The sequence below is a fragment of the Tetrahymena thermophila genome, assembly GCF_000189635.1.
Source record: "Tetrahymena thermophila SB210 genomic scaffold scf_8254697, whole genome shotgun sequence".
Taxonomy (NCBI): Eukaryota; Ciliophora; class Oligohymenophorea; order Hymenostomatida; family Tetrahymenidae; genus Tetrahymena; species Tetrahymena thermophila.
The window spans coordinates 801,669-825,523 of NW_002476463.1; the positions used below are offsets into that span (position 1 = coordinate 801,669).

At 22.2% G+C, this 23,855-nt stretch overlaps 10 protein-coding genes across 10 annotated transcripts; 8 read left to right on the top strand and 2 right to left on the bottom strand. All coding sequences in view use genetic code 6, as the record gives it.

The window, feature by feature from the left end:
• Window positions 1-416: 416 nt before the first annotated feature.
• Window positions 417-1,556, top strand: TTHERM_00085320 (hypothetical protein; the record flags this gene model as incomplete). The annotated part of the gene is made up of 5 exons (XM_001012679.2): window positions 417-675; window positions 739-789; window positions 850-1,107; window positions 1,158-1,369; window positions 1,428-1,556. 5 exons carry the CDS (start codon window positions 417-419, stop codon window positions 1,554-1,556), a joined length of 909 nt encoding a protein of 302 aa, XP_001012679.2.
• Window positions 1,557-2,416: 860 nt separating this feature from the next.
• TTHERM_000085308 (hypothetical protein) lies at window positions 2,417-3,209 on the bottom strand (the record flags this gene model as incomplete). The annotated part of the gene is made up of 2 exons (XM_012796774.1): window positions 2,417-3,073; window positions 3,135-3,209. The coding sequence occupies 2 exons, from the start codon at window positions 3,207-3,209 to the stop codon at window positions 2,417-2,419; spliced, it is 732 nt and encodes a 243-aa protein (XP_012652228.1).
• Window positions 3,210-4,873: 1,664 nt separating this feature from the next.
• On the bottom strand, window positions 4,874-5,350 carry TTHERM_000085309 (transmembrane protein, putative; the record flags this gene model as incomplete). Its single annotated transcript, XM_012796775.1, has 1 exon — window positions 4,874-5,350. The coding sequence occupies one exon, from the start codon at window positions 5,348-5,350 to the stop codon at window positions 4,874-4,876; it is 477 nt and encodes a 158-aa protein (XP_012652229.1).
• A 1,275-nt stretch (window positions 5,351-6,625) lies between these two features.
• TTHERM_00085310 (enoyl-(acyl carrier) reductase) lies at window positions 6,626-7,390 on the top strand (the record flags this gene model as incomplete). The annotated part of the gene is made up of 1 exon (XM_001012678.1): window positions 6,626-7,390. One exon carries the CDS (start codon window positions 6,626-6,628, stop codon window positions 7,388-7,390), a length of 765 nt encoding a protein of 254 aa, XP_001012678.1.
• A 1,262-nt stretch (window positions 7,391-8,652) lies between these two features.
• On the top strand, window positions 8,653-9,420 carry TTHERM_00085300 (enoyl-(acyl carrier) reductase; the record flags this gene model as incomplete). Its single annotated transcript, XM_001012677.3, has 1 exon — window positions 8,653-9,420. The coding sequence occupies one exon, from the start codon at window positions 8,653-8,655 to the stop codon at window positions 9,418-9,420; it is 768 nt and encodes a 255-aa protein (XP_001012677.1).
• Window positions 9,421-10,066: 646 nt separating this feature from the next.
• Window positions 10,067-10,831, top strand: TTHERM_00085290 (enoyl-(acyl carrier) reductase; the record flags this gene model as incomplete). The annotated part of the gene is made up of 1 exon (XM_001012676.3): window positions 10,067-10,831. One exon carries the CDS (start codon window positions 10,067-10,069, stop codon window positions 10,829-10,831), a length of 765 nt encoding a protein of 254 aa, XP_001012676.1.
• A 797-nt stretch (window positions 10,832-11,628) lies between these two features.
• Window positions 11,629-12,399, top strand: TTHERM_00085280 (short chain dehydrogenase reductase family protein, putative; the record flags this gene model as incomplete). Its single annotated transcript, XM_001012675.3, has 1 exon — window positions 11,629-12,399. The coding sequence occupies one exon, from the start codon at window positions 11,629-11,631 to the stop codon at window positions 12,397-12,399; it is 771 nt and encodes a 256-aa protein (XP_001012675.1).
• A 1,043-nt stretch (window positions 12,400-13,442) lies between these two features.
• TTHERM_00085270 (kinase domain protein) lies at window positions 13,443-17,011 on the top strand (the record flags this gene model as incomplete). The annotated part of the gene is made up of 2 exons (XM_001012674.3): window positions 13,443-15,129; window positions 15,189-17,011. The coding sequence occupies exons 1-2, from the start codon at window positions 13,572-13,574 to the stop codon at window positions 17,009-17,011; spliced, it is 3,381 nt and encodes a 1,126-aa protein (XP_001012674.1). The 5' UTR covers window positions 13,443-13,571.
• Window positions 17,012-18,493: 1,482 nt separating this feature from the next.
• On the top strand, window positions 18,494-19,130 carry TTHERM_000085249 (hypothetical protein; the record flags this gene model as incomplete). The annotated part of the gene is made up of 4 exons (XM_012796776.1): window positions 18,494-18,542; window positions 18,598-18,687; window positions 18,908-18,994; window positions 19,042-19,130. 4 exons carry the CDS (start codon window positions 18,494-18,496, stop codon window positions 19,128-19,130), a joined length of 315 nt encoding a protein of 104 aa, XP_012652230.1.
• Window positions 19,131-21,407: 2,277 nt separating this feature from the next.
• Window positions 21,408-23,842, top strand: TTHERM_00085250 (transmembrane protein, putative; the record flags this gene model as incomplete). The annotated part of the gene is made up of 7 exons (XM_001012672.2): window positions 21,408-21,827; window positions 21,885-22,003; window positions 22,060-22,156; window positions 22,217-22,347; window positions 22,406-22,531; window positions 22,605-22,911; window positions 22,973-23,842. The coding sequence occupies exons 1-7, from the start codon at window positions 21,417-21,419 to the stop codon at window positions 23,840-23,842; spliced, it is 2,061 nt and encodes a 686-aa protein (XP_001012672.2). The 5' UTR covers window positions 21,408-21,416.
• Window positions 23,843-23,855: the final 13 nt, after the last annotated feature.

The following is a 23,855-nucleotide window of genomic DNA, read 5'->3' on the forward strand; positions in this document are numbered from 1 at the left end:
TTTATTCATATTTTTTTTAACAAATTAAATGCTAGACTTTATTTATTTGTATTGAATAAAACTTTAATACGTAAGTACTGGTTAATTATTAAAATTCATTTAATTAAAAACTGTTTAATACATTTTCCTGAACTAAAATTATAAAGAAACCAATTTCAGGTAAAACCTTTAATAATCAAATAAATTAAATTTAGAGCATTTTAATATTACTTGTAGGGGTCTTAATTATATTAGTTAGTAATAGTTATTTGAGAGAATAATTATTAATCTATATATTTATCTACTGTATTTTAAGCTAATATCATGTTTTATTAAAAAAAATAATAAAATTATCAGCAAAATTAAATACAAAAAAAAGAGAGAAACTAATTTCATAAAAAATAAAAATTGAAAAATAATTAAAAAAAAAAAATTCAATGAGCTCAAATAAAATAACATTTCTCTTAATCTTATTAGTTACAATTAATGCTTAAAATTATATTAAATATAATAAGATTATTGATGAAAATAACTAAACTAATCTAACAATTAGAGAGCTATAAAATAATCCAAATACATCTTAAGATAATGAAAAATGCATTGCTTAAAATAGTTCTGGCTTGTATTGTGTTTAATGCTAATTAAATAGAGTACTTCCAGATTGCAAGAGTATTGACGGCCATTATTTTGATAAAAGTAATAACTTATAAAAGTGTCCAATAAACTGCAAAAAATGTTTAAATTCTAATAACTGTTTAGATTGTAATGAAAACTACTCATTTGTATAAGGCGAGTGTGAATGCAATGGGAGTAATTTAACAATTAATTTTCAAGTAAAAAATATAATTTTTTTTAAATAATTTTTTATAGCTTGCGATAATTCTGAGCTTTATTATTCTTCTCAGCTAGGAAAAGACTTAAAAAGCATTGTCATTACTTTTAATTAAATTATTGGAGTTAAAAAAACTACATTAAATTAAATAAATGATGGATTTGCCTTGTCTTATGACAACTGTTCTATTTTAGCTTAGTAGACCTAAATTAATTATGGATTATATGGTACTAGATCTAGTCATTCTGGGTGTTATATTAGATAATCTTAGTAATATTAATTCGTCATACAGCTGGGTAAGTTTTTTAATTATTTAGATTAGCTTTACTATTTTATTTATTAATAGGTGAAGAAATGGTTTTAAATAATTTAGCAAAACCTCCATAAATTGATTCAAGTTAAATTTTAGTTTTTACTGGAATACCTCTTTACTCCCCTCTTAAAATAGGAGTTAGTGCTATAACATCTTAAGAATCTTTAGATATGTAAATAAGGGCCATACCACCAATTTGTTAGTTTTAAAGTAGATCTTTTTCAGTTTCAACATCCTAAACTACAGTAAAAATACCTATTAACACCATCTTTCCTTTCAGCATTTACAAAGATAAATAATAAGGAATAAAATGCTAACCTTAAGAAAACTATTCTAAATATTATGTAGACGTTTTAAGCTGTTCAGATGCAGAAGGATTGGTCTTTTCAGTAAAATAGCCGTCAGAAAACATTAAGCTAACATTTTATGTGAATTGCTAATATTTATCTTTTGAAACACAAGATTCAGTTTCTATAACATTTACTAGTTAGAAAGAAGAAAAAATACTAATTTAATAAAATGAATGGTTTTATTAATCTAATTTCAAAGATAATTTTAAATAAAATATTTTATTCTCTTTTTAAAACTAAATTAGTATACACTAATAAAATTTAAATTAAATTATACTTCGATACCCTCTATATTCATCTGAAGCAGTACAAAATTCATCCAAAAACGATTACAATTTGAATGTAAATTGTACTAACAAACAAAACTAAGATATTGATTGTTCTATTGAGTTAGAAGGTTCATAATTTAATTAAGAGATTGAACTAATGTACATGGTATGGTGTTCATTTAAATTTATTTTTTTTTTATAACAAAAAAACTAACCCTTATTCTTTTATTATTTCCTTTTTTTAAAAAAAAAATAAAAAATTTACCTACTTTTTATTTAAAATAGATATCATATATGTATAATGTGCCATCCTATAAAGATCTTAAATTGGTTACTTCTAAATATTTTATAGTTTAGCTCTTAAGTTCATTTACCTTAAGCGTTGATTAATAAATTATTTAGAACTTCAATATAGACCAGGCTTTGAAAATAACAGGAATTGTAACTGATAATGATAGTAATATTACTGATATTAGTAAATTTGAGGTTAAGTGGATTTGTATATTAGAAGATGGGTAAACTGAATGCACGGATCGCAATTAAAATAAATTTAAATATAAATAATCTTTAACTCTAGAAATAGATCCTTAAATTCTTGATAAAAACTAACAATATAATTTCTACTTGATTGTAAATAGATTAAATAAGCCCAATACTTAATAAATTGCTTAAGTCAAAGTTATTACTATAACTGACTAGCTGGTTGTATAAACGGATATGAGTCTTATTTAACAGGTTAATTACTAAGATATAATTCAAATCTCATTATAATACAAATCTTAATCTAAGATATAGAATACTTAATACATTTATTTAGCAAATATTAAGCATTAAAAATCATAAATAATTAAGTAATATCAATCTAATTCCAACCAATTATCATTTATTTTTTAAGATATGTTTCCTGAATTAGATTTGAATGTTTTAAATCAATTTAGTATTAGCTTTTCTGTTCAAGATAATTCTACAGGCTTTAATATATCTTCAGCTATTTATTTTATAGAGTTAAGATAACCTCCAAGTGGATGTTAGCTAAGCTTAAGTAAATGCTTAATTTCTTTTTAATTAATTTTATTTTTACCTAATTCTTTATTTTATTCTTCATCCGTTTTTTTTTCGTAATTTTTAATAGGTTCTTAATTTTCATTTTCTGAGATATATTTATCAGTTGATAGCTGTAACCTAAATGGATAAAGAACTTAGTACTAGTTTTTCTATTACTCTAGCTTGGAAAAATAGACTGAAGAGATAATAACTTCTGGATAAATAGTTAACAGAAAAATGTTAAGCCCAATTATTAAAAATAGGGTGATTAAGACAAATCTACCTCCTGGTAATATTATATTAATGGTTGTAACAATTGGGCCAAATAATGTAAGGGCTAATTTTACACTGTAAACTACTATTTAAGATAATAATTTTGACTAAATATTATATGAATAGTATTTGAAAAATTAATTTGGCATTGCTTAATAATTAAAATCAAATTCTGATAAAATTTTTCATTATCAAAACATCACTAATGCTGTAGAGTATTATGAGTCTAAAAATCCAGACTACATTTCATCATATCTAATAAATTAAATAAAAGATCAAATCATCGAGAAATTATCAGACTTATCATGGTAAAATTAAGATAAGGAAATATATTTGCTTTCAATATAAATTAGACTTAGGATTTAATAAACAAGAATTTAAATAGATTCTAATACTTCACAAGCATTAGCTAGTAATAATGTGTAATCTATTTAAAATATTCTTAAGAGCATAAACTCTACTCGATTAGATAGTTAATAGAGGTAGTATTATTAAGAAATTATATCTTCTATCGCTTAAGATTACATGATTAATATTAACAATATCAATAGGTGGGAAGCAGTCGATTGTTAAAATTATATTTCATAAACAAGCAATATTATGGAAGTTATTGCTTAAACTATGATAACAAATTAATAGCCGCTTCAAATAAATACAGAGGGAGCTTTTCTTTTTATCGATAAATTAGACTACATCACTTTTATGTCAAAGTATTACAACGATTATACAATTTAACCTAGTCCTTTAGAGTTGGATTAAATCTATTATGTCATAATTTAGGAATGGCCTGCTTCTCACCCTTTATATAGAAATGAGTTAAGCAATGTTAATGAAAAGTATTATAGTTAAATATCACCATAAATGATTTTTGCTATAAGAAAAACCTATCCTGTAATTTTACCTCAAATATTAGTAAGCAGTGATAGTAGGAGAAGATTATTATCTTTATCTGATGCAAATCTCCCAAGCCCTTTCTAAGTGTTAATTCCTACAGTAGATGAAAAATTAGAGTGTGTACAAAGAACTTCAAGTGGAAAATGGGTATAAAATAGCTGTTAAACAAGTATCAAATTCTCTAATTAAAAAAGATATGTTGCTTGCTCCTGTAAAACTCCTGATATAACATCCCTAATAGCAGATGTTTCCGAGCTTTTTAACAATAAAAATATTCAAGACATATTCAATGGTGCAGGATTGAAAAGAATACTTCATTTAACTAATTGGTATTTGTATGCACCTATTTGGACAATAATTGGACTTAACATTCTGTTTGTTATTCTATTAATAATCACATATAAATAAGACAAGTAAGATCAAAGCTAAAATCTAAAAAAATAACTCACTATTAATAGTAACTCAGATAGTAAAAAATAAAATAAGGAAAATACTTTTATGTAGATAAAAAATATGAGTATTAGATCAAATGATTTAAGCAAAAAAATTAACTCAATTTAAATTTTTGAGAATCAAACAAATAAAAATTCAGAAAAAAAAAAAAACATTATTTAAAAAAGCGCCAATTCTTAAAATTTATAAAATGAATAATTAAGAGCTAGTGAAATGATAACTTCAAATATATTTTAATAACCAAATAAACAAAGCAGTAAATTTAAAATAAATGAATAAATTCTCAACAATAAAAACAGAGATAATTTCAATTTAGATTGTGAATCCTTAAATAAATCTAAAAATTCTTGCGATTTTGAGGAAATAGATGAGTATGAAAAGGATAAATAAAATGATGCTTCCAATCCTGAAAAGAAAATGAATAAAATAGATCTATTTGTTTTTTAGCATCCATAGCTCAAATAATTCAAATGCTAAAATAGATTTTAATCATCATCCTCATCATAACGAAGTGATAAAACTGAGCATGTTTTTTCATAAATATTTAATTAAATTTAAAATGAAAATAACATTTAAAGGGAATGTAATAATTTATAGATTGTAGCATAAGATAAAAATAATAGTAAATTTGAAAGTCAAAACGAATAGGAAAACTTAAGCTAAGACTTGAAAATATAACAAAATTAAAATGCAAAATGCGATCAAGAATAAGGAATTCATATAGTTGATATTGAAATTAATTAAGTAAACTAAGAGATGTAAATTTAAACTTATTAAGAAAATCAAAATTCCAAATAAGAGCTTTCAAACACAAATAAAGAAGGATAGAAAAAGTCAGACAAGCAAAGATAAGCAGAAATTAAATAGCGCATATTTTAGATAGCAAAAGAAAAATTGGAAATATATCTAGAAAAGGAGTAAAAAATAAAGGCAATACTTGCATACCATTTATTTTTCTAAATATTTATTATTTACAATTAAAAAATACCTAGAATGCTAAGAACAACTATTTATTATAACAGATTAATATGGCTTTTAGCAATAAATTCAGTTTTTGGAGTGAAATTGAGAGTTTTCTAAATTTTTGTGTTGAGTCTTGTTTCAACAATAATAATATAAATAGTTACCATTGTTCTTACTATTTTGTATAAATACAAAAAACTCTAAATACTTGGAATAATCACAACAAGTTTATTTTTGTTGTTCTGCTATTATAGTATTCTAGTAGTCATATCTGATCAATAACCCTACGATGCAAATATCTGGATTATTTCTTATTTTTCTACTTTATTTTTATCAGATTATATTTATGGCATGATCATATGCTATATTATGTTTTATCTCAATAAAAAGTACATTCAGAAAATAAAAAATCAAATTTACATAAATATTCTGGGATCTGCGTTACTGATTTAAGCATTTTAAGAATGATAAAACATTTTATATAGCATATGTTTTCTTAGAATTATTAAATTATATCTATATAAATGCTTTTCAAAAATGTTTTGGATTAAATCCTATTTAATAATTTTAAGGTTCATCTAATTACTATATTTAACTAAAATTTTTATTTAGTTTAATTTTTGTTTATAGTTTTCAAAAATATATTAGCACATATAATGAGCTATTTATTGATTAATCTTAATTATTTACAACCAATAATATATTTCAGAAACTTAATTTCAAAATATAGTTCAAATATCAGAAAGCTTATTCGTGGATGATCTACTTTATAAATTATTGGATTATTCAATTAAGAATTTTAGAATAACTATTTAATCTACATAACTCCTAAAATTTAATCTTAATATTGTGTAATCGTATTATTTAAAGAGTATTTTTGGCGAATTCTTTAAGTTTATATAACAAGCATTTATTTATTTATTTATTTTAAAATATAAACTTAATTTAAATATATTAAATAAATGATTAAAACAGATTTCTATTATCCAAAATTTATAATTTCATATTAATTCTATCATGATAATATTTCTAAAGACTAAAAAAGAAATATTAAATCAAGATTAATGTAAGCTTAAAAATGATAGATATCTATACTTATTTATTTATAAAAGAAAACTTTACTTTGAGGATATTTAATATCTTTGTTATTTAATTAAAATTTACCACAAAATAAATAATTAATAAGTAAAATTAATATTGATAGTAAAAAGATAGAAAGATATATATATATATATTTATATAAGATATTAAATAAATGAAGATAGATTAGGATTTAGTGGTTTTTATAACTGGGGCAGCCAGTGGATTAGGCTTTTAAACTGCTAAAGATTTGTTAGATAGAGGTGCTAAGTGTTTTTTAACAGACAGAGATTCAATTGATCATGAATTTCTTTAAAGATATTCAGCAGATAAGGTAGTATTTAGAAATTTAGATATTACAAATGAAGAAGATATTAAGAAAGCTGTTTAAGAATGTGTAAAATATTTTGGTCATATTGATGCCTTATTGAATAGTGCAGGTATTGCTACTATGCAATTTGTCACTGATGATAGCTTTAATACTAAAACAATTACTAATATCTTTAACATAAATGTTGTGGGAGGTTTAAATACAAGTAAGTATGTAGCTCTCTAAATGGTAAAATAGTAGAAGGAAAACTAAAAAAGCAAAGATTATTTAATAATTAACGTGAGCAGTGCTGCAGCAAATGGAGCTCCAAGTGGACTAAGTATATATGGAGCCACAAAAGGAGCAATTTTAGCAATGACTCTTCCTATGGCTAGAGATCTTGGTAAATATGGAATTAGAGTAGTATGCATTAGCCCTGGATACTTTAATACAAAGATGGGGAAATCAACTCCAAAGTAGCTTTATGATTTTATGGCTAGAATGAATTGTTTAGGTAGAAATGGAGAACCATAAGAATTTAGTTAAGCTGTTTAAGGAGTTATGGAATGCTAATTTTTAACTGGAACTCATTTTTATTTAGATAGTTGTTATGCCTCACCACATTTTTGATGAACTAATTAAATTTTTATGTTAAAGATATTTATTTATCAGTCAAAGTAGATTTTTAACAGAATTCATTTGTTTGTTAGTTAAATTAATAAATAAATAAAACCTAATTATTTTTGATATTAAAAACTATAAATTAGCTAGCTTAATAGATGTAAAAAACATATTTTTTTTTTACAAATCTTAAATATTTAATTTTTTTGGCTATTTACTAATTGATTTTATTTGAAAAATATTTTTTCTTTTTTAATCAAATATTAAAATTAATTTAATAAGAACCTTTAAATGCTATTAATATCGAAATTTTCAGATATGTTTAATTCATGATAACTAATATTTTTAGAGAGAGAGTATTATCCAATAAATCTATTTAAAATTTTATTTTGTTAACTATTTGTTAATTACAATAATTTATTATCTATAAATTCATTTTTTTTTTGAAATATATAAAAATCAGCCATTTATTTTTGTTAATTTTCTCATAAAGTTAAAGTTTATAAATTTCCTAATTAAATATAAATTCATTTTCTCTTTAATATTCTAATTTAAATCTTACTTCATATTATCTATCTATCTATCTATCCTGCATTAAAAAATTAACATTATCATATGATTAATAATATTTAAAATGAGTATTGTTTAATTCAATTTTTTAAACTGAGAATGAATTAAAAATTATAGATTAATTAGTTTTTATGATAAATCCAATATTTTAAGAATTTGAAATATCAAAATACTCTATTATTAGGTTATTTATAGGATAAATATTCATTTTTGTATAATCTTAAGTCTACAGAAGTATAATGACTTATGTATCTCTAACATTAATTTAACTCGCTTTTTATTCTACATCTTAATTATTTTCTTTATATTTATTTTTAAAAGACTTACGAAAATTAATTAAAATATAGAAAGTTTTTTTCAATTTTGACATTTTTTCATAAAATTAAATTCGTAATAATTTTATAAAACCACTCTCCATTTTTATATTAATTGTTGAGAATTAATTATGGATAAATATTTAGTTTTGTTTATTTATTTTTATATTGCAAAAAAAACGTTTTGAATAATTATTTTAAAAAATAAAAATAAATAACAAATGTTTGTGATAATTAAAAAATAAATGACGTTGAAAAAGAATTTGATCAAGATTTCAACTTAATTAGATATCTATCTTTTTAAAACTTTTGTTGGAGCAATTTCTCAATCATATTCTTAATACTAATTAAAAAATACATTAAAAATAATTTACAAGAAATTTTGATATGAAAATCGATTAAAATTTAGTTGTTTTTATAACTGGTGCCTCAAGCGGCTTTGGCTTCGAAGTTGCCAAAGATCTTTTAGAAAAGGGAACTAAATGCTACTTAACTGATAGAGATGATATCGATACTGAGTTTTTAGCAAAATACCCTAAAGATCAAGTTACTTTTAGAAATTTAGATGTTACTGATGAGTAAGGTATCAAAAGTTGTATTGATGATTGTGTCTAGAAGTTTGGTCATTTAGATGCAGTTCTAAATAGTGCAGGTATTGGAACACCTTATTAAAGTATAATTGATGAAAAATTTAGTTTTTCTATGCTAAATCTCTGTTTAAATATTAACGTTGTTGGAACTTTTAATGTATGTAAATATGCAGCTCTGTAGATGGTTAAATAGCAAAATTAAAACAATCAGAAAAAAGATTATGTAATTGTTAATGTAGGTAGCGTTGCCTCGGCTAATGCCACTCAAGGTATGAGTATATATGGAGCATCTAAGGGTGCTGTTCTGGGTATGACTCTTCCAATGGCTAGAGATTTAGGAAAATATGGTATTAGAGTTGTATGTATGTGTCCTGGTTTCTTTAATACAAGAATGGGATATAGTGTCCCTGAAAGGCTTTACAAGGCTATGGCTAGGGTGACAGCATTAGGAAGACATGGTGAACCATGCGAATTTAGCCACGCCTTCTAAGGAATAGTTGAAAGCACATTCATAAATGGAAGCCATTTTTATATGGATAGTTCATTTGCTGTTCCTTTATTGTGAAAATAAATTATTAAAATACAGTTCTTACGTCATATGACGTATTACATACCTAATTTATCGTGTAATAAATTAATTAAGTATTTGTAAATGAAAGTCAAATGTCCATAAATTAATTTCTTACTTTAGATCATTACAATAATGTTAATTTTTACTCTAAAAATAATTAATTACTTTTAATTTAAATGCTCATTGCTTGAAAGTATTTTGTAATTTATATAATTATTTAATTATTTTATTGAGGTTTAGTCCTAAATAAATACTTAAATAGATATAATTTATTTTTTTATTATTTTTACTTTAAAAAGTAAATTAAATAATTTCACTTTTTAAAAAACATTTCTTGCAAAATTAATTTTAAAAAATTCAAACAAATTTAACTTTAAAAAATTCAAAAAAATAAACTTTAAAAGACATTTGAAAGCAAATATTTGTTTGTTTATTATATATTTTATAAAAAGAAATTATCTTGATTTGATAAGATTTGTTATTTATTATTAAGAGGATTTATTTTAATTTAGTATTCTTGAGATATTAAACTTATAGTTTTTTATAATGTATTTGGCATTTAATTAAATTTTCTAATATAATTAATTAGGATTTATTTCAAGTTTATTATAAGATTCTCACAAAATAATTAAGCATTTTGATGAAAATAGATTCAAACTTAGTAGTTTTCATCACTGGCGCTTCAAGCGGATTTGGAATTTAAGTTGGTTTAGACTTATTAAAAAAGGGTTGTAAATGCTATCTTACTGATAAAGATGATATTGAACTTTAGCTTATTAGCCAGTATTCTAGTAGTCAAGTTGTTTTCAGAAACTTAGATGTTACCAATGAAGAAGGAATCAAGAAAGCTATTGAAGATTGTGTTATGACTTTTGGGCATATAGATGCTGTATTAAATAGTGCAGGTATTGGTTCTTTAGGATGTATCACAAGCGGAGATTGTAATAATAAAGCACTTGAAAGGTGCTTAAACATAAATGTTATTGGCACGTTTAATGTTAGCAAATATGCAGCACTTCAAATGGCTCAATAGCAAAAGCAAAATAAAGAGAGAAAAGATTATGCTATTATAAATGTTGGGAGCATTGCCTCTGTAAATGCATTAGAAAGGGGTACTATATATGGTGCTTCAAAAGGTGCTGTTCTTTCTATGACTATACCAATGGCAAGAGATTTAGGAAAATATGGTATAAGAGTAGTCTGTATATGTCCTGGTTTTTTTAATACAAATATGGTAAAATAAATTCCAGAAGAAAATTTAAAAAACTTAGCTAAATTAAATTGCCTTGGAAGGCATGGTGAGCCTTCAGAATTCAGTAGCGCCTTTTAAGCAATAATTGAAAATACATTCATAAATGGTACTCATTTCTAATTAGATAGTTAGATGGGTATACCCAATTTATGAAAGATAATTAATTTAAATGTAATAATTATACATGTCAAAATTAATTAATAGTATTTATTTATCTATTTAGACTTGTAAATCAAATTTGATATTTTTTTGAATGTAAGATTTACTTATTCTTAATTTTTTACATATCTTATTATTAATAAAGTAATTAATTATTGATTATTTAATAATATTATCAATAGATACATACATATTGATTTTATTAATAATTATATGCTAACAAAACTTTCTTTTAGTTAATCATAGTCAGTTTTAGTTTTAAATTAATTTTTTCATTTTTTATATTGAAGTTTATATTCAAACATACATATTGATAGAATTAATTTATACTTTTCAATAACTTAAAATATTTTTGTATTGTAAATTCTAATATTTCTACACCCCTCTTTATAAAATTTTATTTTTAATAACATGGATATTCATTAATTTTAATAATATTTTTGAATTTTGTGGGGTACAACATTAAATGAATTTATAATATTTGCTTATTTTAAGGATGTTTTCTTTTAATTTTTTATATAATTTTTTATAGAGACATTTTATAATGAATGAATGAATGAATGTTAATATTGGGTTTCTCTAATCAATTAAATAGCTTCAATTTATTAAATATTAAAAGCTTCTAATCTGCAATTATTCTTTATTGATTGATTTTAGAACAAAATATCTATCAAAAATTTAAAATTTATATCCACACAAGTAATAAATAATATTGGTAAATCTAATTGTGTAATTTCATAAATAATTTCTTAGGATAATAACAAAAAATCATAAATTTAATAGAGGATATAATGAAAATAGACTAAAATTTAGTTGCATTTATTACTGGTGCTTCAAGTGGATTTGGATTAGAGGTGGCAAAAGACCTTTTAGAAAAAGGATGTAAATGCTATTTAACAGACAGAGACAATATAGATCCAAAGTTCCTTGCTAGCTATCCAAAAGATAGAGTTGTATTCAGAAATTTAGATGTTACAGACGAAGAAGGAATAAAAAAAGCTATTGAAGATTGTGCAATATAATTTGGACATATAGATGCTGTTTTAAATAGTGCTGGTGTTAATATTCCTGCTTATTTATCAATAATTGATGAAAAATTCAGTCCCACACATGTTAATAAATGCTTTAATATAAATGTTGTTGGTACTTTTAATGTGAGTAAATATGCAGCTCTTTAGATGGTAAAATAATAGAATCAAGCATAATAGAAAAAAGATTATGTCATAGTTAATGTTGGTAGTGTTGCTTCATTTAATTCTAATAACGGGATGAGCATTTATGGAGCATCTAAAGGAGCTGTAGCTGCTATGACTCTTCCTATGTCTAGAGACTTAGGAAGATATGGAATTAGAGTTGTTTGTATGTGCCCAGGTGTTTTTGATACGCCAATGGGTAAAAGTGCTCCTGAAAGGTTATATAAAGCTACAGCTAAAGGAACTTGCCTTGGAAGACATGGCCATCCTTCTGAGTTTAGCAACGCTTTTCAAGGAATTCTTGAATCTACTTTTATGAATGGAAATCACTTTTTCTTAGATAGCTCGTTTGCAACTCCTTCACTTTGAATAAATTAAAAATAATGCATCAAATTTTGCGTCATCCTTTCTATAAATAAAATAAATATATTGTACTGATTGATTGATTGTAGTTTCTTTTATCAAAAAAAACCAAATATTTTATTTGATTGGATATTTTTTCAGTTCATAAATTTTGGTTATAAATAAAATGATGAATTATTAATTAATTACTTAATGGATGTTTAATTGAGATGAATTTCATTTTATTACTATGTTAAAATATTCAATTTAAATAAGAATTAAGGTGTTTTATATAAAATAAATAGTTATTTGCATGAGAGTTAGAATTCAAATTAATAGATAGAAGAATTAATAAGAGATAAATAAATATAAGTATTTAAACCTTTATAATGAATAAATTATACAATCATAAATATAAATAAATTTATCTATTAAGTTCATTTTGAATACATTAACACAAATATGTAGCAATTAAAATTTACTTATTTTACTCTTATTCTCTATAAAGTAAATTAAAAAAATGGATTAATTAATATTTTATATTTTTTAATTAAAATATTTAAAAATTAATTCAATTCATAATAAATTTTTTATTTTTTGAATTATATTATGTATGTATGTTTCGTAGCTATAAAAGTAAAACCTATATTTTTAATTTAGAAATATTAAATTTATTAAATATTTTAGATCATATGTGTCTTAAATTTGAATTTTCAAGAAAAGTTACACTGAAATTAATAAAATTCAATTAATATGTCTTTAATAACTTTACTACCAATTTATTTTTGAATTAGTGAAATAGCTTGCATACAAATTCGTTTCCTTTTTTAATATGTCTTTTGAGAATTTCATATATAAAAAAGCATTTAGAATAGACAAGTTATAATAGTTAAGTTAAAAAGATATTTATTTTTTATACATTTTTATGAAATCAAATATTTTAGAATTAGATTTCACCAAAAATTACAAATGAAATATTGAAAATTAGAAAAAAATAGAATCATATTGCGTAAAGACTATTATCACATAATCAATCAAAGTTTGAAATCATAAGAATTATTTTTATATAAATACTGATAAGCTTTTTTTATAATTTTTAAAAACTTATTTAGAGATAAGTGTTAGAAAAACTTGTACACAAAATTTTAATTCACTATAAAGAAGAATAAAGACCTGCTTATACTAATAAGTAGTAAACTATGAAAAAAACTAGCTAAATAGATGAGTAGGTTCTTTAGACTAACGCAAAGTCTAAATATTTTCCCAAAAAGACAAGGCTGTAAGAGTAGGATTTTTAAATACATAAAAATGTAGCTTAAAATGAAAAATTCAAGTGGCAAGAGCAGGCGAAATATAATTATGATGTTTAGCAAGAAAATAAATTAAATATAGATGATCAAGACGATTATATGAAAAATAATTTAGATAGTTATGAAAATACGAACACTATATAAACTTCAATTTAAAGAAATGCTAAAAAAATACAAGAAAATTTGAGGAGTAGTCTGAAAAAAGCTAAAGATAAGATAGATACAATAGATGAAAAATTAGGCATAAAAAAACCAGAAAAACCTAAAATAGTTGCAAAAATATCATTGCATGAGCAAGAAAAGATTCTTTAAAGAAAACTTTTACAACAACAATAGTCCTCTTAGCAATAATAACAAATATTTTAAGAAATTGAAACAGAAGATTATAACATTCAAAAAGAATTAAATAATTAATCATAACAAATAAATAATGATAATGTTAAAAGCTCACTTAAAAAATTAGAAGGAAGCATACAAACTTCTTAAAAACGAACTATTGGAACATAGGACTACAGTTCTATTTCAAGTTCATCAAATGCCAAAAATTTGCCTGAAAACAAAATTAAGGGACAACTTTCTTTATTTCAAACTCATTTAAAAAAGAATTTACCAAAAACTCAATAAAAAACTACTCAGTTAAGTCAATAGCAGTCTGCTTATTTTTCAGTTTCCAGAACAACAAACAAAAAACCATTAAATATTGAATCTGCTGCTACACCTAGAAAATAGATAGATGATCAATATAAAAGTAGAAAGTCAATAAAATTTAGTGAACAAGTTAACATATTTGGCTCTTCTCAATAGACAATTTAAGATCAAAGACCTACTGTGAAGAAATAAAATAATTAATAATAAAATGTTAAGGGAGAAAAATAGTATCGTTATGAAGATTTTTTTAATATTTAGAATACTTAATAAGAAATTAATAATTAAAAAAACTAAATAAATTTACTTGACTTAGAAGAAGAAGATGAAGCCAATAATTTCCCTAGATTTTAACAAATTGCTAACCCAAATTAATAAAACTAAGAGCCATAAATTTAAAGGAATAATAATGACTTATTTTTTTCTAATTTTGATAGTGAATATATTCCTTAATAATCTGGAGCAGTTAACCATTCTAATATATATCCTTTACCAGCAAGCTCTTAAATCATAGATAATTTATAAAATTAAAAAGGGAAAGAAGATACAAAATAAAATAGAATTTTAGATCCATTTAGTGATGGATTTGAAAGTGTGATTGAAAGAAGCAGAAAGAGAACAGAAAAATAAAAAAAGAAAAAGAAATAAAAGGAATAACAATCCAGAAAAAATTTAGATTCAAATAAACTTCCTGATAAGCAGTTTATCAGATCCATGAAAGACATTGAGTCTGGTTCTCAAAGAACATCATACGCATTAACAAAAAGATCATTCAAATGGAGTAAAAGTATATTTTCTAGTGGTAAATAATTAGTTAAATAATATTTGCAGTTTTAAATATTTTTTCATTGAATTTGATAGGTAAATCAAGTCTAAAAAGTGGATAAATATCTAAGGGATAGATAGAATATGTTTCTAAATTAGCAAATAAATTAGGATAAACAGATTCTTCAGAGGATAGTATGGAAATCGAGGAATTTGTTAATGAATTAGAAGTAAAAAATAAAAAAGAAATTAGTAAGTACTACGCTTTTAGTAGTAGTGATGAAATTACAGAGCAAAAAGGCTTTAAGCACAAGCAAAAAATTTTATAAAACTATTAAGATGAAAAAAAAAAATAAGATTTATCAGAAACTGATTAGATTGAAGGACTAAAAGCTCTTTAAAGTTTTTATAAAATGCTTTAAGTTAGTAATCATGCTGACATAGTTTCTTCTGTTGAAGCTTTTGGAGAGGCTATGACTTTGTTTATTGAAAGCTAAAAGCTTTTTTCCCACATACTCACTCTTGATTCATTTGTTTACTTTAGCAGTATCGGTGAAGGAAGCTTTGGCACTGTCGATCTTTACTTTTTTAAATAAAATAAATTATAAGAAAGTTAAACAAAAGACTCAAATTTCTTAAAGTAAACATGGCACACTTCAAATTCTACTATTAAAAATAGTCTTCCTCAAAGCTAATTATTTTCTTCTAGTTAATCTAATTAACCAAATGTGTTACAATTTAGTAATTTATCAGCCTAATAAAATGAAAATCCAATGATATTCAGTAGTGAAATGCAGCAAGAACAGTCAAATATTTTTAGTAGCAAAAATTCATAAAAAAATCAAAGAGACTATTAATATTAAAATCAAGATATGGCAAACTACATAGAAAAACAGTAATCTGTTTATATTGAAAAAATAGATTCAGAAGATTCCAAAAATACATAGGAAGAAGTTACTGCATAAAAATTTTAAGAAATGTAATATCTGCCTGTGGCTTGCAAAAAAATAGAAAATTTAGAAGAATATTAGCGTGAACTTTTCATTATGCAGACAGTTAAGTGTGAGTATATGCCTAAACTTTTTTACTAGGATTTGGATAAATAACTTTTATTTATGGAGCTTGGCTTGTGTAGCTTGGAAGATTTGAAAAATGATAGTGAAGAAAATGGGTATAAATTTAGTGATGAATTTACTCACTAAATTCTTGTTAATCTGATAAAAGCAGTTGAGTCTCTATTAAGTAACTATAATTAAGAGACTTAACAAAAGCAGCCACTTTTTCATAGTGACATTAAACCATCGAATGTAATGCTTACTGTAAAGAAATATAAAAACTAATCTACTTGCTCTATAAAATTACTTTTAATTGACTATGGAGGTTCTTCATTCGCTTTAGAAGATTACTGGGCATTTTACACTCCTGCTTTTGTTTCTGCCGCGGTGTGGGAAAAACTAATTAAAAGATCTTAATCTGGTTAATGCCTTTCCTGGGAAGAAATCAGATACGCAGAAGTATATGCAGCTTGTAGATCAATTTAATTCTTGCTCGTACCTGAACAAGATAAAGAATTGTTTAGAAAAGAAAACTATAATTAATTTTTAATCTAATACTCTTACCTCTACCCTAAAACCTGCTCTATCCTAAAATAAGTTTATTTCAGTGAAAACATTGGCTATATCAGTAATATATATGAAAGTGTTCTATCTGAATCTGAAAAAACTCTTTACACAGGACTCAATCCATAAAATATTCCTTTTGAATCACACAAAATATTTGAGCTTTCAAAGTTTTATAATTGTCTAAGTATGGACTCAAAAGAGCAACCAAACTAAAATATTGAATAAGAAAATATATTGAATCATCAAAATTAGAATCCTTTCTTACAAAGTAATCTCAAATCTACTCAAGTCTTCTGAGATAATTGAAATGTAGCTAGCTCTTTTTCATTTTTGAGCAAACCAAACAAACAAACAAAAATTAGTTTTTCTATAGTATAAAAAACAATAAATAAATTTCAATAAAACATTAAATTAAGCAAAAAAAACTATTAAATATTTATAATAAAATATAAAAATACGATCAAGTGAAAAATATATCACACAGTTTAGTTATTTATAATAAAATAATGCATCATTTATTTATATTAAATACTTTTAATATTTTTATTATCTCATTAAGTAAAACTAGCATCTTTTTCTTCAAATTAGTTCCTTAAATTTGCTTTTATTCTCAAAAAAAATATCTATATATTAATATCTTATTTTCATTTTAATATTTTACTTTCATTTAATATTCATTTTTGACCAAAATTAAACAAAAATAACTTTTTGAAAAGTATAAAAAACAATAAATAAATTTCAATAAAACGTTAAGTTAAGCAAAACTATTAAATATTTATAATATATAAAATACGATCAAGAAAAAAATATATCATACAGTTTAATTAATTATTTATAATAAAATAATGCACCGTTTATTTATATTAAATACTTTTAATATTTTTATTATCTCATTAAGTAAAACTAGCATTATTTTCTTCAAATTAGTTCCTTAAATCCGAATAAGTTTTTTAAAAAATTCTTAAAAATTTAGCTTCCCTAGGCTCCAAGGTAAGTAGGTAGAAAGAGGTAATCAAGATAATACGATTAATCTTTAATGATATCAACAATAAAATAAATCGTATCCTTTCAAATTAATCATCTAAACAAAAAATTTTCTGAAATTTTATTTATTTTAAAAAACAAGCTAACAAATATGCTTTATCTTTAACATACATATAAGATCGATGTAAATATTATTAATAAAATAAACATATGAGTTTTTTAATTTTTTTTGTCAAACTAAATTTAATTTTTTATTTGTTCTCAAAAGAGTTATTTTTAATTCATAATTTTTTTTTTAACATATTAAAAGAAATTTCATTTAATAACTTTTTGGAGAAAAAAAAAAATGTAAAAATAGATATTATTCAATGATGATAATTTCAAAGATGTAATAAAACTTAATAAATAAACTTAAATTAAATATTTTTATTAAAAAAAGTTTATATCTTCTTCTAATTAATCTGAGACTGAACTAATTTTTAGCTTGTAAAAACTAATTAAATTCTTATTTAGCTTTATCTCCTAATTATAGTTTATAGTTTATGAAGAAAAACCTTAATATTAACTACTCTTTTAAATTATAATTTATTTATTTATTTTTAATTACTTAAAATATAATATTTTTCAGCTAGAAATATATTCATTGGAAGTCTTTTATTTTAACCTTGTCAGGCTATAAAAATCTCAAGAATTTGAAAATATATATGAAACATTAGTTTATCGCTTTCTAATAATTATTTTCGGATATTACATAAACAAGTAAAATTTGCGAGTAACATATCTTAAATTTAAGTAATGTGTTGTCAAATTTAACAAATCTTATTAGTTTAGAATTGGATCTTAGGTTTTTAAAAAATATTAAACTTGGATTATTTCTTATTTTTTTTAAATTATCTAAGTTCAAATACATTTAGTGAATAAAGTGCTCAATATTTATGGACTGCTCTAGCAAACTGTAAAAATCTTTAAAATTTAACTGTCAATCTGGAGTAAACAATTTTTAATTAATTAATTAATTTTATTTATTAATTTATTTATATTTATCTTTTTGAATTATCTATTTGAATATTTATAAATAAATAAATACTACCAAACCAGAAAATATTATCTTTATTCAATTAATTTTTGTTAAATTGTTTAATATTATTTCATAATGCTTCTTTTAAATAATTATCTATCTTGAATTTTTTTAATATTATTTTAAATTAGCAAAAACATATTTAGAAAAGGATTTTTATATATAAGGTCTGCTTTATAAAGTTGTTCAAATCTCTAGAAATTAGATCTTGATTTAAAGTATTAATTAATTAAATAGATCCATTTTTTATTTAAAATTATTTAAGTTAAAATTAAGTTAGTCAAAATAGTGTTAAATATTTAGGTGCTGCTCTAGGTTATTGTAAAAATCTCTAAAACTTAAGACTCAAAATGAGGTTAAAATATTTAATTGCAATTATTTACCTTTCTAAATTATTTATTTATTTATTAGTAGACTAATTAATAAAAATTTTTAGGAAGATAATAAAGAAAATAGTTAGTTAGTTAGTTCATTTTCGAATTAAATTTATCTTAACATAATTTCATTTTATCTTTTAAAAAAACAAATAGAAAATTTTTTTCTATCTTTATTTTTTTTTACAAATTAATAAATATATGTATTATAGATATAATCCAATTGGTTCTATGGGAGTATAATATATCCTCTCTGGCTTAGAAAACATCCCTAATCTCACAGCTTTAAATCTAAATTTATTGTATAAACTATTTAATTTATAATAAAAAAATAAAGAGTTTTCAACTTCAAAAATTTCTTTCTTACTATATATTTAATAATATAAGCAAATAAATTCATAAATCAAGTTTCTTTAAGTTTATCTAATTTTTTTATCTATATTTTGATAATAAATCTTAAATTCAAAGGAGGTGTAAAATTGGGAACTAAGGTGCATTAGCTTTAGGAAATTATTTTTAGAAATGTATGAAACTCTCAGTTTTGAAGCTTGCTGTTAGGTAAAAAATAAATATTAAAAATTTGTCTTTTTTCTAAATAATAATATTAAATCATTAATTAATTCACCTTAACAATAGTAAAAATTTTAAATTAACAGAATAACTTATTTATTTATTTTTATTTTTCTTTTCTTTGATTAGCTTTAATGATATAAAATACTTATCTTTAATTCTTTTATTTGTTATTTGAATTAATAAAAAACTAACTTATTTTTAAAATATAAAAAAGTATGAATTAAATACATGAAGTTCAAAAGTCAAAATTAAAATTAGATCTCTAAAAACTAAAAAGATTGGTTGATAAAATGTTTTTTATTTGATTAGATTTATTCTAATACTTTCTTTGATAATATTAAATTGTATGAAAAATAAAAATTGTTTTTATTTAAATTAGTTACTATGTATGTACTAGTATATATGTTTTTTGCATTAAATATATTTTTGTAATAATTTTAAATAAATTTTATCTGATCTACTTTTAAAAAGCTGTTAAGAGTAAAATGATAAAAATTCATTTAAAAAACTAATTACAAATAGAATTTTTGAATTAATAAAAAACTTATTTTTAAAATATAAAAAATTATTAATTAAATTAAAAAATAAAAATTAAAAATAGATCTCAACTAGCTAAAAAGATAGATTTTATTTGATAAGATTTATTCTAAGCTTTTGATAATATTAAATTATTTATGAACAATAAAAAATATTTATTTTTATTTAAATTTTTTTTTGCATGTTTTAAATATTTTTGTAATAATTTTAACTAAATTTAATAATAAATATTTTTTTAAAAAGCTTTTATGATTAAAATGATAAAAATTCATAAAAAAAACTAATTAATTACAAATAGAATTTTTGAACTCATAAAAAACTTATTTTTAAAATATAATAAAAGTAGTATGAAATAAATTAAAAAATCAATCGAAATTAAAAATAGATCTCAACAAACTAAAAAGATTGGTTGATAAGATTTTTTTAATTTATTATATTTTTTCTAAGTCTTTTATAATATTAAATTATTTATGAAGAATAAAAATTGTATTTATTTAAATTATTTATTATGTATGTTTTTTGCATTAAATATATTTTTGTAATAATTTTAACTAAATTTAATAATAAATATTTTTTTAAAAGCTTTTGTGATTAAAATGATAAAAAATCATATAAAAAACTAATTTAAATAGAATTTTTGAATTCATAAAAATCTTATTTTTAAAATATAAAAAAAGTAATATGAATTAAATTAAAAAATCAATCGAAATTAAAAATAGATCTCAACAAACTAAAAGGATTGGTTGATGTTTTTTATTCGATTATATTTTTATAAGTCTTTTAGAATATTAAATTATTTATGAAGAATAAAAAATCTTTTTATTTATATGTTTGTTTTTTGTATTAAATATTTTTGTAAAAATTTTATTAAAAAGTATTTTTAAAAAGCTTTTTTGAGTAAAATGATAAAAATTAATATAAAAAACTACAAATAGAATTTTTTTTTTTTGATTAAATAGCAAAGAGTAAGCATTTTACCGAATTAAGTAAAAATGAAAATAAAATTTATTAATTTAAATGAAAAAAGATAATAAATAAATAATTAAGATTGTGCGAAATTAATTATTGGCCATAATTAGCTTTTAATTAGTTAATATAGTAAATTTAATAATAATTTATGTAAAATCTTATTAGCAATTAATTAATTAATTACCTTATGAAAATGTAGAAATATTAGAACGAAAACTCTAATGTGACACTAGAAATTAATATTACAATAGGCAATGATTTTAAGAAAACTCTTACTTACATACAAGGATAAGATCCTGTATTGGCAGCTAGTTTATTTTGTGAGCAGAATAATTTAAAACCGTCTGCTGTTTACTATATTTAATAAGCAATAGAGCAAGTTATTTAAAATGTTGATTCGTTTGAAAATGAAAACGAACAACAATCATAAATTATTGAAGGAAATTCAAATGACGAATATGATCCAAGATCTTCAGATGAATCAGAATATTAAAATTAAAGAAGTATGAAAAAATCTAACATTTATAATAAGCAATACTCAAAAAGTCCTATTCGCCAAAAAACCAAAACATAAATTCATTTTGGAAGTGATAACAAAGTAAATAAATCACTAAATTGAATAATTTAATAAATCAAATGTATGCATTAAAAAAAGATTTATAATGGAACAGATTCTGAAAACAGTCATAGAATGTATTAAAATAATTCGTTTAGAATATAAAATCCAGGCATAAATCTTTACTAAAAGGGGATGGTTCATCAAATAGTAAAAGAGTAATTTATAATTTATATAAATATAGTGCTTTAAATTGGATTATGCTTAAATAAAGAAAAAAAATGAAACAAATGCAGATGCAGTAAGAGAAAGATGAATTAAAAGAAGCTACATTTCAGCCACAAATAAATTACAACTCTATTTTGTTATATGTAAATAATTTATAAAGAATTATTTATTTATTTATTTAAAATAATTTATATAAATTAAAGGGCAAGCAAGATTAACAGTAAAGATATGAAAAAATAAAGAGAAAGATGGAGGATAAAATGAATATCATTAAATAAAATACTCAATTATAGGAATAATTAAAGTGCACATTTTAGCCTTAAATTGGTGTTGTGTATGAATTACTAATTTTTCATTCTTACTTATTTTTGAAAAGAGAATTAAAAAAATAGAAGCTCTAGAATTGGTCAGTTTGCAAAAGAGCACAGAGAAGTTAAAGAAGTTTTTTAGCATCTTTATTTAGATTCATATAGGAGATAACAAGAAAAAGATAAAAGATAGCAAGAAATAATAGAACTGTATATTTATTTATTTATTATTTAAGGATTGCTTTTAGCTTTTTATTTAAGAATGATTTTATTGATTTAATAGAGAAGAACAGAGGAATAAAGAACAATGCCCTTTTACTCCAGAAATAAGTTCAAGCAAAATCTAAAGCTTTAACAAACTCTCTTCAGAGAGAAGGATGCTTTAGAATCCATAATAATAAGATTAAGATTTCAGTTAGCGTCAAGACTTTTATGAAAACTATGATTTGAAAAACTAAGAAAATAATGAAAGTTTCGATTTCTCTAAAAACTCAGATGCTATATCATAGCTTAGCTAGTTAACTGAAAGAGAAGGTTTGCTAGCTCTTCGTCCGAAAATTTAAACACCTATTTGCAGTTATCCAATTTAAGTAAGATTTTTTTAATTAAATATTATATGAAATAAAAATTTCTCTTGGTTTTTTTAATTAGGAACCTTAGTAAGAATTAATGAAAGCATAGCCATAAATTCAAACATAACCGAAGGTTTAATTTCAAAAGAGTTTCTTTAACTTGGAGAATAAATTTTAGCAAATGAGAAATAGTAAAGAATAAATGAGTAGTCCAGTTAAAAAGTTTGTAAAACCAGAATAAAAGTAAATTTAAAAGAAAATAAAAAGGTCAAACTCTTTGAATGTTTGGGAGGATCTGTATAAATAAGCGCAGCAACAAAAAGAAAGCTAGAAATAAATAGAATTTAAGATAAAACAATAAATATAAAAAGAAATAAACAAGTAAAAACTCTCATTAAAAAGCAAGGAAATTATAAATTAATAGCGAGATTAAATAATTGAGTGCATATTCTAAGTATTGGATGGAAAAGAAAAAGGATATATAAGCCCAGATAATTTGTGCAGCTAATTCCTATCAAATAATTTGAATAAAATACTTAATCCTCTATATGAAGCAATACGTTTGAATAATACAATGTTAGACTACTCTCAATTCAATAAAGCAGTGAAATCTCTATATAACTCTATCGACTTTAATGATAAATTAGTTATTTCTAGAATATTATAAAAAAGATCATAAAGTCTTCCAAACCATATGTAGTAAGTAATAAATAAATAAATAAATAAATAAATAAAAAAGATATTTTTACTCAGAAAACTCTTTCAAAACTATTCATTAATCAATTATGCTTTTTTATTATTCCTTCAAATAATATTTAAAGATAGTAATTTTAATTTAATTAAGCTTCAAAAAAATGTTCAATTTGATTTAAATTTTTTTTAATTTTTTTTGGTGTTTATTTTTGATATTCTTGGTGATTTTTATAATTTTAGAATAAATCCAGCTTGACAAGATCAATTTT